The sequence below is a fragment of the Uranotaenia lowii genome, chromosome 2, assembly GCF_029784155.1.
Source record: "Uranotaenia lowii strain MFRU-FL chromosome 2, ASM2978415v1, whole genome shotgun sequence".
NCBI lineage: Eukaryota > Metazoa > Arthropoda > Insecta > Diptera > Culicidae > Uranotaenia > Uranotaenia lowii.
This window is the reverse complement of record NC_073692.1, coordinates 3294910-3308102: the sequence shown is the minus strand read 5'-3', so window position 1 is coordinate 3308102 and position 13193 is coordinate 3294910. Positions and strand designations below refer to the sequence as shown.

The window sequence follows — 13193 nt, the reverse complement described above, 5'->3', positions numbered from 1 at the left end:
TACTGGAAGGAGGATGGTATGTCAAATTATCATAGAACCATACCAAAATGATTCCCAATCCCAATCCTGTAACTCCAACGAAGCAATTGTTACACACAGAAATATTTCTCGTATTGAAATACCATCCCACGCAAAGTTTCGTTTTATTTGCGTAGTTAGTTCTTGAGTTATGCATAAACTTAAAAGGAAGTCTCATTCCTCCTCCCTAACTCCCCATTAAATGGAAGGTTAAGAACCTAATATTCATAGAAATATTTTCCTAACACAAATACCCTTTTGATGCCAAATTTGGTTTCATTTAGCTTAGCTTAGCTTAGCTTAGCTTAGCTTGATTGACTACTCACATCCACCTGAAATCATTGAACTCGAAATGAATCATAAATAGTTGCAAAGCAATATTCAATTCAACGCAAAAAAAATTCTCATTGTAATTAAGACACTGTTATAGTGTATAAACATTTCGAATTCCATGATCGCAGGTGTGGCTCAGTAGAACAAGTTCCACATCGCCAATGGTTGCTACTCCGTGATTGACCGAGGCCATCAATTTTGTCCAGAGGTCAAATGAATGGTGTCTGGGATTGACAACACATTCACAATGAACAAAACTGATGCTCTCTCTTTAAACATCAATAACGGAGCCGGCCACGTCCTAGTAGTCAATGGATAGAAGGAAAATAGAGAGAAAGGATTGAAAGATTCATAACTCATGCTTTAGGACCGAGGTCACCTCTGCATCCTAGCAAAATAATTTTGATTTGGAAATGGGGGTAGGATATGATTTGGAGACACTTTTGACTAGTGCGATATAATATTATACATCCTGGTTTTTGGTCTTCCTTTATTATTGAGATTATTATTTCTATTCTTTATTTTTCTAAATGCTTTTTTAAAAAATCTGTTTCCAATTATTCAAAAGCTTTTCGAAAATTTCTTTTAATGTTATTACAGTTTTATTATGATAGACTTTCTTTTAAACATAATTACTTCTTTTATACACTTGAACAATCAAAACTAGGTTTTGATAAAAAGAAAAATTTGAAAACGCATAATAGAACTTGAAACTTGCCATTGTGATTTTTTCTTCTACACTCCTATGGTTTCATAGGAAGTGTACGGATTCACTTTTTATTGCAATCTTATTGAACACTTTTTCCAATAAAACCGAGCTTTAAATGAACAATGCAAGATATCGTGTTTTGAAAGTTGCATTACGAAAGATTTACATTTTATCTCCAATGGCTTAGAGTTCTTTTATAAATTTCTAGTGGAACTTGACTGGTACTTGAAATATTTCAAATAAACCTAATTCGTCAATAAGTCGAATTTGAAACCCTGTTACGGTATATCATTTGAGTCACTTAAACAAAAAAATTTGTAGCTTTAAGTTCTGTTACAATGTTTTAAACATGTTTCTTATACAAAAATAATAGCTCAGATTTTCAGGCCGAACCTGAGGATAGTGTTTAAATTACGTTCACTGATGTATGCTAAACTATGTTTTTATAAACGTGTAAAAGAATAAGAGATATCGGAGACTTCCAATTGGTACTTGTTAGATAAAGTAAATTAGTAATCCTGTCCTGCCCAGCGTATCCGTTCAGCCTTCGCCACCTTCTGGATACTGGGTTTGCCGTAGAGTCACGCAAGCTCGTTGTTCATCTTTCACCTCCACACTCCGTTCTCCTGCACGCCGTCAAAGATGGTTCTTAACACTCGTCACATGAGTACTCCGAGTGTACGCAGGTCCTCCTCGAGCAATATCCATGTCTCGTGCCCGTAGAGAACAACCGGTCTAATGAGCGTCATATACAGGTTACACTTCGTGCGAGGGCTAAGTCTTCTCGACCGTAGTTGCTTGTTGTGTCCATAGTAGGCACGACTACCGCTTATAATTCGCCGCCGGATCTCACGGCTGGTGTCATTGCCCGCGGTCTGATAGAACAAGTCTTCGACTATCACCAGCTCGTCGCCGTCGATTGTGACCTTGTTATTACTGGACAAGCAGGTTCGGTCGGTCTCGGATCCGCAGGCCAGCATGTACTTCGTCTTGGACGTATTATTCATTAACCCAATCTTTCCTGCTTCACGTTTCAGTTTGTGGTAGATTTCCTCCACCGTCGCAGATGATCTGCCGATTATATCAATGTCGTCGACATTGATTCGTTTTCTTTCATGATTTTCCATAGCTTGTCACGGTCGATCGTGTCATATGCGGCTTTGAAGTCGATCATTAGATGGTGCGTAGGTACTCGGTGATCACGGTATTTATGGAGGATTTGCCGTAATGTGAAGATCTGGTTCGTCGTAGACCGGTCTGTTAAATTCCCACGAATCTGTTTGCTTGTGGCGTTAGGCGGCGGAGTTGGTTTCATTTGCTCGATTAACTCTCGACTTATGCCAAAAATTTATACGTAGCTTACCCTTTAATGTTTTCCGCTGAAAAGAAGGAGGGGCTTCAAGATTGTCAAGATTTATGGCGTAAATGTAAATGTCAAGGAAGTGCTGGTGATTAATAGTGTTTTCGTTTATTGGCAGTGGCAACCTAGTTACCCACGAGTCTTGCCCTAGCTGCTGTTATTATGTTCGTTTATTAATTCAGAAGTCCACTAGTTTTGCCCGAGATTTGAACCTCAAGCAGGCGGTTGCACCCCGTAAAAGTTGTCAGTGTTGGGGGTAAACATAGTTGTGAGTATAGCAACCATATATTTGCATCGTTCCGGGTAACGATTCTGTTTGTTTATTCAGAAAAAGTTTTGCCCCGCACTAGTGGATAAAAACGAAAACGGCATAAGTGTGTAGAGTGGAGCGGACCTGGCTTTGAACCCCGAAAGAAAACCTCGGACGCAGCCAACCAACATAAACGTCTGGAGATGTAGGTACGCTTCAACAGATGGCAGCATCTGATAGGCTTCTGAGTCCAAGGCTGGATGTAGCAGCAGAAAATGGATGCTGAGCTGCTGAGGGGAAGTCGGAAGAAGGGCATAAAAGGTCAACGGTCGGGTATGGGAGCCATGAACCTTTGACAATACAGGTCATTCTTCGTCGCATCTCTGAGCAAATACTACGGCAAGTGTATTCCGCTCCAAAGACCAAGTTCCGTTTTAATAAACCCTGTCGCCTTTTTGTTAGCACCAGGACCCCGTTATTTACCTTCGGTATCGGTTCCCCAGGTTGCTCACCAAAACGCCGATAACAGCTTCCACTCGTCCGTGGCCGGCCCGCTGACTCCTACTTGAAGGCGTCTTGACTTACCACCACGAAGTTTTCAACGTGCCGAATACCACCCATCAGCGCTATGTGACTCCGCTGAACCACCAGGAGTCACCAAGTGCCAGGAACACGGAATTGTAAATATATATTGTATTGCGGATCAGTCGACAAGTGCCAATATCAGAAAATAGGGGGAATAAAGTGGGCGAGCGAAGCTCGAAACATAATTATTTAGCGTTTTCTGAAGTACTGAATTCGAAAAGCCGACCCTGAGGCAAGAGTTGGGGGAGTCTTATCAGTGCTGGGTAGTGACTCAACCATAGGTTACATAATTTAGAGCACCTGTATCCGTGGTCCAAACAGCCGGTTTAGACTCAAATTCCGACCCGAGCAACCGCACTGGTGATCCATCATACCTACCAGTTTGAGATTTGGATCCTATTTGACGCAGTTCTAAACCGTTTGACAGTTAATGGATCACGAGTGCAGTTGCCAGTTTTCCATTGGATCGGATCTAATTTCTTAGGTTCAATTCTTGTATAAATTAGACCCAAGAATAGAACACGGAGACAGATGCTCTTAGGGCCAAAGCAACCCCACTCGTGTTCTATCAACTTTAAAACGGTGTAGAACTGCGTCGAATTGAATCCAAATTTTATCAGATTTGGATAAATCCTTATACCAGCTCTAAAAAACTGAGTTGAAACTGGTATAATGGACCATGGTTGCGGTTGCTTTGGTCGGAAGTTGGGACTAATCGGCTGTTTGGACCATGGATACAGGTTAAACCGCTGCAAAAAATTACTTTTTGTTCACACATATTTTTCGATGCCTTTTGGACCACCAAATATCAGTGTAAAATTTGAGATGATTTGGTTGATTCCTAAGTTAGCGCAACGTGTTTCAATTTTGTATGGAAATTTGTAAGGAAGAAGAGATTTTTGCACATTAAATCATCCAGAAAGTTCTTTAATTTTTTGGTTTTGACTATTCATTTTTTGCTAACATGACAAGCAGTTAAGCATTTCATGAAAAAAGTTATAACCATTTCGAAATTAAAAATCTAAATCCATTAAAAAGTACTTAAAAATTGCAGACTTTGCTTGCTAGAGCTTTTAATAATTTAATGGAATGTTTTTACAAAAGTTGTATTAACCAATCAATTCTCAGGCTATGCAAAGCAATTCCTTGAGATTTTTTATTCTCATCCTACGGTTACAAAGCTTTCAAACGAAAAAAAAAAATTGAATATTTTTTTTTATAAAATCGAATATTTTGTCTGGGGTTCAAGTTAGATTTGTGCTATGTTCACATGAATTGTACTGCATGAATCAAGAAATGTTTTTCATCAAGAGTTGTATTTTTTGGAACTTTCACACCTTTGGCGATTTTTGAATGAAAAATTTTGAGAAGGAAAGGATAAAGTATGAAGTTCTAAGTAGTTTGAAAAAAAAAGTGTAGCTCATTATACTTTGCAAGATATAAAAGTACATGGACGAATTTCCTTTTCAATCAGACAATTTTACGTGGCCTATAGTTATTTAATGAGGAAAATATATGACGAAATAATAAAAAAACAACAATAATAAACCTACTATATCATCTAACACTACCCTAGATTTGGAACGTTGTATTCCTTCCAAATGTCACGTTATATGGCTTTTGACTAACATAATTATACTATGGAAAACTCTTATACGCTATTGTCAATCTGTCCTCTCGGGTTGGACATTTGCCTTTTGATACATTATAATGTCCGTATTCACATTTGGGTTCATTGCAACGACCGTCTCTTATACATCTGTAAAAAATAAAAGAAAACAAACATATTAAAGCGACTAGAAATTAATTATTTTTTGGTATTAGGAAATTATATGTTTTAAGGCCGGTTACTAACAATTTTTGTTTGTGTTGAGGTTTTCTAATCTGTATGTCTTATAACCATGTTAGTTATTGTTATAGAAACCGAAATAGTCGCAGCTATTTGGCACATTAAAAAAAATCCAGAAAGGGAGAGGGATGAAAATGGAACATTTATTGATAAATTCTTCCATTAGAGTTATAAATAGAAAATTTTAAAAAAAAGTCATATGCATTCTATGCTGCAAAATAAAACGAAGTTGGTAAAAATCCACATAATATCCAGCGTAACATTTAAAAGGGCGAAACTGTCAAATGTTAACAAATCGAGTTAACGGTCATTCCACATCAACTTTCTGTTGTTGCATTTTTGTTGGAACGTGAAGATACGCCTATTCAAAATGAGGGGATAATTTTTCTATTCGTGTAGGGTAGACTGCCAAAAATTTGTATGGGAAATTCAAAACCTGTAAAATGTTATGCGCTGCAGGCTAAAATTAATCCTAGGCCTAGTGCAAGATCTCATGCCAAATTTGGGCCAGATCGGACCACGGAAAGGGGTCGCTCAACGAGCCTGAAGTTTGTACGGGATTTTGAAATATTTTGTTCGGGAGAAACATGAAAAACCAGTTTTTCATCAATAACGTTGGTTTTCTTCGGCCGATTTCTATTGAAAACGGGTTTTCTTAGAGCCCAAAATATGACAATTTTTTCATCCGAAGGCTGCAATTTAATTCGAATTAAGATAAAAAAGTTATTAGGCTTCAAAAATGGGCTAACTTGTATAAGGGTGGTATTCATCATTGTTAATGAGTCGGGGCGTTCGAACATTTCGTCGCAGCATAAACCGTGATGAATATCACCCTTAAACAAGTTGAAGCCTAATAACTTATTTATTTTAACTCAAAACTATTTGCAATTCTGATAAAATATTTCTCATAGGCTTTAAGAAAACCCATTTTCAAAAGAAATCGGCCGAGGGAGCCAAATTTATTGATAAAAAACTGGATTTTCATGTTTCTCCCGAACAAAATGTCTCAAAATCCCATACAAACTTCAGGCTCGTTGAGCGAACCCTTCCCGTCGTCCGATCTGGCCCAAATTTGGCATGAGATCTTGCACTAGGCCTAGGATTAATTTTAGCCTGCAGCACATAACTTTTTCAAAAGTCGGGTCATTTAAGGCACTCTAGTGTAGGGCCAATATGCGTAACCAGGCTTCCGAAAAGTACAGCTTTGCTATGACAGCCTTTTTCTTGTCGAACAAACTGTCTCGGTTTTCCTTACCACTCGGTTGCTGCTGTACCGTCGGTAACGAATCGAAACGCTTCGGCTACATCACACACGTGCGGGAACGCAGGCTGTATCTGAACAATCGACTCAAAGCTTGCGCTGCCGAAAATGTGTGCTTTAAGCTGTAGCGAACCCAACCGACAGTTCGGTTTTCATCCCTTCAGGCCTCCTGTTTCTAAAATAATTTCATCTAACTGTCGGCTGCAGCGCGTGACAGTTTTGGGCAGGACTGTCACGTCACGGTTGACTATCGTGCCCATACCGTGCCCATGCCCGGCCTTATACGCTGCTGCTCGGTTCGAATAGATCGAACGAGCCATCGAGCAGGAGCATACGACCGAGGCGAAACGCGATGTGTGGTGCCGGTGCAGGTTAGGCGATATGATTACCTTCTATCCTATGGGGTCCGATAAGGAGGGTGATCGGGGTGATCACCCCCCCTCCCCCCTTAAGCGAGAAAGAAATTCATACGTAGCGTAGGCTCGTTCGAAATTAACTCGGCCCGAGCGTGGATGATAATCTCTGCTACAGTCGGGTAGGGGTCCAAGTAAAGCTACGTAGCTTTAATTAAATATCGAAAAAAAAAATCAAAATTGTGCAAAGTTATGCCTAATGTGGAGGCAGCTCACATCGCAGATGCAATTATTCCAGCCGAACAGACGATCGAGGAAAGCTGCCCAACGATTTCATTGGAATCCCGAATGGAGATAATTTGGACCGACGCAACTGATTGAATACTTACTAGCTATCCTGTTTGTTGAAAGGTAGCTTGATTTTTTTTGACTGATTGATGTGCTTTTTTAAACTTTCATTTATAACTTCTTCTCTTTTATTCTTGCAAAAGGCTGATCATAAAAGTAAAAATTAAAAACCGATTTTTAAAAATGGGGAGGGGGGGTTATAAAATCTACGTTATTATCTAGGGGGGGGGTCTATGGCTTTGTGACGAAATGCTACGAGGGGGGAGGGGGGCGTATAAAAACTCAAAAAAGTCATTTATGGATGTTCCCATAGTATTTTTCTGAGTGTACTACTGTCATGCGGAATTCAACGCATTGAAAACTGTCACGAAGATTTTCCCATAACTGTCACGAAGCTTAAAAAACTTTCATTCCCACGAACAAACTTTCGCATGAGGTAAAACGAGGCCTCGCTGTACATCGCACGACCGCTCCTTTTAGAAATGTCGGGGAAGAAATATTCGGAAAGCTTTCATCGAGGTGCACGTGCAACGTTCACAAGAATGTTCCGGGTCTTAAACGGGAATCCAGAAGTTTGGTCGAGACATCTTCCAGTTCATCTTGTTTCTTGATAGCTTCTATCTTCACAAATCCTGTGGCCACATGATCGCACGCAAAATTCTTCAATTTTACGAGGAGCGCATATTGAAATAAAATATAAATTCAGAAAGACCACTTATATCGAGATAAAAACGCTCACTTTTTTGTTGAGCCGATCAGGGCTTTTAGTTTTTTCTTCAATGTTGTTTTTCTAAGCCAAATACACAACTTTGTAGAACAAGTCACAGTTCTACAATTTTATTATGAGCAATAAAATTGAAGATTAACTCGATTATTTGTCTTTTTTTGATAACAAGTTTGCAACAACTAAATTATTTAATTTTCGAAAAATATTCATTCACATAACTTTAAAAAATGTATGAATAAATCAATGAATAAATCAATGAATAAATCATGATGGTTAAAATCCTTTTAAAAAAATCACTTCAATATACACGAACAATGAACATACAAGCATAACTTACTTCCTGCTTTCCATTGAAAAGTGTTCCAGGCCTCGTTTGAATTGGTCACATTGCGTGTCACTTGACGAGCAATCACATTGGCAGCGGTTGTCGTTGTCAATAACCCTTTGAAATAGCGAAGGGCAGTTGCATGCTATGCTGGACAGCGTTCCAGATGTTCCAGAGATGGGTAACGGCTTCCAATCTTCGAACTCTTTCCGAGTCATACATGTACATTCAGTGTGATTTATGAAACTCAGTCTTTCAATTGATCGCCTCCGGCTTCCGACGGAATCCACCTGGAATAAAAATTTATGTTGTGTACCCATAAAATTTTATGTCATGATATGTAAATATGCATTGTGGTAGCCATTATTTTCCATTTTTTTATCCTAGCAACACCGCAACACCTTACAAACTTTTGTACCCTCGACGTTTTAAGTTAAATCGAAATTTTGAGAAACAGCGAAAGCGTCAAAAAATCTGTGTTTCGTATTTCATCTTTAGATGTACTCTCCTCTCATTCTTCAAATTTTTTCTACTGTGACTGGAACAGCGGAAGTACGGTTTTTATACCACTTTTTTACATTCTTGGTAGCCATGATCTTTAGGAATTAAAAAAATACCATATGTGCAACATTTAGCTTCTAACTTCAACCATGTTTTTTTTTTATTTCATCGATTTTCAATACCATTAAAATTAATTATTGTAGCTGAATATTTTCACAATCATATTTGAGTCACGTTATAAGCGTTACAAATTTTGTAAAAATCGATTGAGGAATAAGATTTCAACAATATTTGAAAACTACTTATATTTCATATGAAGCATAAAAAGTATTCAAATGTACTCCCAGTTGTTCAAGTTTATTGATCTTCCTATAATGTTTCAACTGTAGATTCCGATTTTCTAACCCGAACGTGAAATTCTCCAAGCAGTTGAAACTTTATGTTGATTCTTTTTCGAAACTTCTTCTTATGATATGATAAAAATGTAAGAACACAACCTAAGCAAAAACTAGTAATTATTTGGTTTCAGAGGAAATGACGCGATTTAAATAGCACTTCACCTGGAATAAAAATGTTATAAACAAAAATTTTATTTTTTCTTACAATCATTTCAAAATGCTTTATAAGACCCTTGATAAGTTAAGAAACATATTGCCGTCATACATTCATTTTTTTTCTTAAAGAAGACTGTTTAAAAAGTACGTCGATACTTACAAAAAAGAACAATTCAACAGTGGAATTTTTTGACGAAACACACGTCTGTGTCGGTAAACAGCATCCCACATCATCTCCGCATCGATGCAGTATAGTGCAATGAGGAGTATATAGTTTGGATGGATCATTCGATGCCATTATCATCTTTGGTTTAGGAATAAAACAAGTACCTTCCCGCAAAACTTTTGCGGAATGTTGGGAAGCCAGTCTTTTAGCATCTGAAACAATGTAAGCATGTTAGAAAATTCGTTAGGAGGTTTCTCTATAAATACAACAATAGTTACAATACAATATGGTTCAATACTCTTGATACTATATCTAAGTAATACAAAATGTTCCAAACATTTTAATATGGTTCACTTACCTGTGCTTTTCAACTCTTTCAAAGCGTATTTGCCTTCAGTGGTGAAATCATAAATAATCTGCAACGAAATTCAAAGTATGAGTGTTTGAGAGCAACTACAAACTATCTGCCAGTTTCTGATTCATAGTTTTTTTTTTTTCAGAATTTGGAATATTTAGGGAAAATAAGGGCATTTCGAGCACCTTCAGCTTATGCGTGGTTTAGGCATATAAATTGAGTCAAAGCTTGAGACTTGAATTTATGGGATGTACGACACTTCAAAACTTTGACTGATAGACCAGGGAAGTAGGTAGATGACATCTCCATATTAGAAGATTGGAACAATAACTGCTTGGGCCATCTTAAATCGAATCGTAATTGAAAGACCTGACTGAAATATACGCATCGATTTTAAAGTACCTAAAGCATACTTAAGAGACAATAACGTTGGCATTGTTTTTCGATGAAATATGGATTACCATTATGAGGTTTTTAACCTTTTCCTGAATTGGCAAAGTCTGATTGCAGAAGGTGATTCTCTCGTATGGAGGCGAAAAGCCACTTTTTACATTTTTTACAATTTTTGCTTATAGTTTATCTGACGACGTCAATGCATACATCAACTTTAAACATTAAAAATTTAATGCATAAACGGTTTAAATATCTGCGTACTTATATGAATATTTTAGAAGCCATTGAGACCGAGCTGAATTTAAAAGTATTGCATGATACCCTAGTTGACGGTTTTTATTCGGAAAAAATTAACACTTTTCTTCGGTAATGGATGGATTAAATTGAAGGAATTTTCAATGATACTACCTTGTCATGTAATGTTTACATGTGCTAATTTTTGTTACGATCTGTCAATTTGTTTCCGAGATCGCCTCTTAGGAATCAATTCATTGAAAACTATTGAGACGGACCTTGAACTATCGAGGAACATCTTATTGAGAAACCCCAAAACAGCTGGTGGTGGTGGTACATCGTTCTAGGAGCTCTAGAGGATCTAATAGTGATCAAAAATTTGAATAAAAGTAAGAATGATTAATTCGGAAGTCAGAAGTTTATTTAACAATCCGAACCTTTCAATTGGAGAAGTGGTAAAGCAAGTTAATTTTTAAATAATTCGCTCAGCAAACAAAAAAAGGCCAAACATCGTGTCTCGATGATGAAAAAGTCATACACCGATAAAATAAGTAAGAAACGATGGTCAAATCGTGCGCAAAATTGTGAACCCGTTATCCGGGTGAAATTTAAAAAAAAAAATCTTAGAGAAAATTGAAACCTGGCGGGCAGGTGATCCGCCAAACTTTTCGCCGCAATGTTCTGGAGAAGAAAGAAAAGAAAGATTGACAGAATAATTCAACTTATAGATAGGTACTAAATTTGACTGACAATCTATGGAAGATGCAAATCGGTAAGTGGTACATAACGATTGAATACACACAAAAAATTTATCAATTCGAAATCAATTCGTTCAGGAGTATTAATCAAATCGAATTCGTAAATGTGTAAATTTATGACTCGGCTATTTCGTTACGTCGTTTACGTCATTTGCGTGAATAAAGATGTAAACATTAAACTAATAACGAATTAGTTACATTACGACGGATATAGTTCCATATTGTATTTTGAAAAAAAAGATAAATAAAATCATATTAAAATCGTAGGGGAAAGGCGGGTAGGACGGACACCCTAAGGTGGAATCGCAATACAAAATCAGTTATTGCCTTTTTTATCGCAGTTTTCAGTCTTATGGGTATTTTAGGTTGTTTGCTATCACATAAACTATTGGCATTAGTAAATTTCTTTCATTAAGATTGCTTTTATAGCAATCTAAAACATGCTTGCAAATTACAGTTTTTCAAAATGGTCGTTAAACAGACACTGCGCAGAAAAGGTAGAAATTGCGGAAAAAAATGCTTTACTAGTACTACATATTTTTGTACAATGGACATTTGAGAATGTTTTAAAACCAAAATGGAACCAACTAGTCCGAATCCTGTTGCAGAATAGTGTGGTTTTCGTAATTCCGTTTTTAATAGGGCTATCTTCACTAGGGATAAACTTTGAGCAGTTTTTATGGCCTGTTGGAGATACGGTATCTCCATACTCAGATACCACGAGATACTGAGTACTTTTTGACAGACGATTGCACTTGCCTAAGGTCTTCTAAAAGCATATGGAGGATCAAACGGATAAAAACTTGAAATATCTTAAGTCCGTTTTACCCGACCTAGAAGTGTCCGTCTTACCCGACCTAGTAACTCATTTTTCAAGACGTTTGTTGCTCAAGCCCGTCGACCAAAATTCGATGGTTTTACTCCAGATGGTCAATGACAATCCTAATAAAGATCCCACCGTTGAAAACGTTGGAAAATTCCGGTAATGTTACGAGTTATAGACTATTTTCTGAGTAGAGAAAATTACATCGATTGGTGCAGCCTGAAAGTTTTTGTTTGTTTTTTTACTATTACCTTGCGCACTGCAAATCAACAAAGGGTCTCGAAAGTGTTAAGGGGGGGGGGGGGGGGGGGTAGGGTCTAACACTTTCAAAAAATCGATTTTTTTATTTTTTTATTTTCTTATAGCAAAACATTTCAAGAATGTTGTGTCAAATTTTCAAGTCAATTGAAGCAAAACTGTAGAAGTTATAGGCCTTTATCTCCTCCTATCTAATACTGCAAGAAAGCAAGAGCAAAAACTTCAAACGCGTTTTTTTCGAAAGCACATTTTTAAAGTCCGTGGACATCGTCATTTGAAAACTACTTATCCGATTCTTTTCAAATTTGGAATATATTTTCTACATATAAAATACCAGACCCCAACGTTTTTCTTTTTTGATTTTTTTACTTTGGGGAGATTTTAGAGGTGAAAAATGGCGGATTTTTAAGTGAAAAATCGTAGTTTTTACTTCAAACAGCCACAAAAATTTCTTAAAAATATTTTTAAGTTAAATAAAAACGTTGGGGTCCAGAAAAACATCAATTAAAAATATTTTGCTCTGATTTTTTGACTTCAGATGATTCTGTGCTGAGATATAGTGTCCACCGCAAATCCTGTTTTCTAAAAGGCATCCTCGAAAATGCTCCGTCACCGGCTCATTTTTCAATATTTTTCTACGAAAAAATTACTAAATGTTCTTTTAACAATGCTTTGTATAATGCAAAAAATTTGAATACATTTGTTTGAACGATAGCTCTAGAAAAAAAATCGTGAAAATGGTGTTTTTGTATACCCGTTAGACCCTACCCCCCCCTTAATGCACCCAGAAAAACATATTCCCTTCAATAGATTTTTTCCAAACATTGTTATTTCCGAAATACTGAAAGTGTCCGTTTTACCCGCTGTGTCCGTCTTATCCGACTTCCCCTACATCTTGAGACGTGTTTGAAACATTTATTTCAAAAATTAAAACGTCTTTTAAACATCTGAGCGCCACTCACAGCTAACGTTACTTATGTAAATCAAATTCTGAAGAAGAAGAATGTGATGCAGATTATTGGCTTATTTGATG

General features: G+C 37.1%; 1 protein-coding gene across 1 annotated transcript; it reads right to left on the bottom strand.

The window, feature by feature from the left end:
- Positions 1-4745: 4745 nt before the first annotated feature.
- LOC129747474 (uncharacterized) lies at positions 4746-9910 on the bottom strand. The gene is made up of 4 exons (XM_055741716.1): positions 9698-9910; positions 9334-9551; positions 8131-8408; positions 4746-5014 (listed from the first exon to the last, which is right to left on the bottom strand). Exons 2-4 carry the CDS (start codon positions 9475-9477, stop codon positions 4894-4896), a joined length of 543 nt encoding a protein of 180 aa, XP_055597691.1. The 5' UTR covers positions 9478-9551; positions 9698-9910; the 3' UTR covers positions 4746-4893.
- Positions 9911-13193: the final 3283 nt, after the last annotated feature.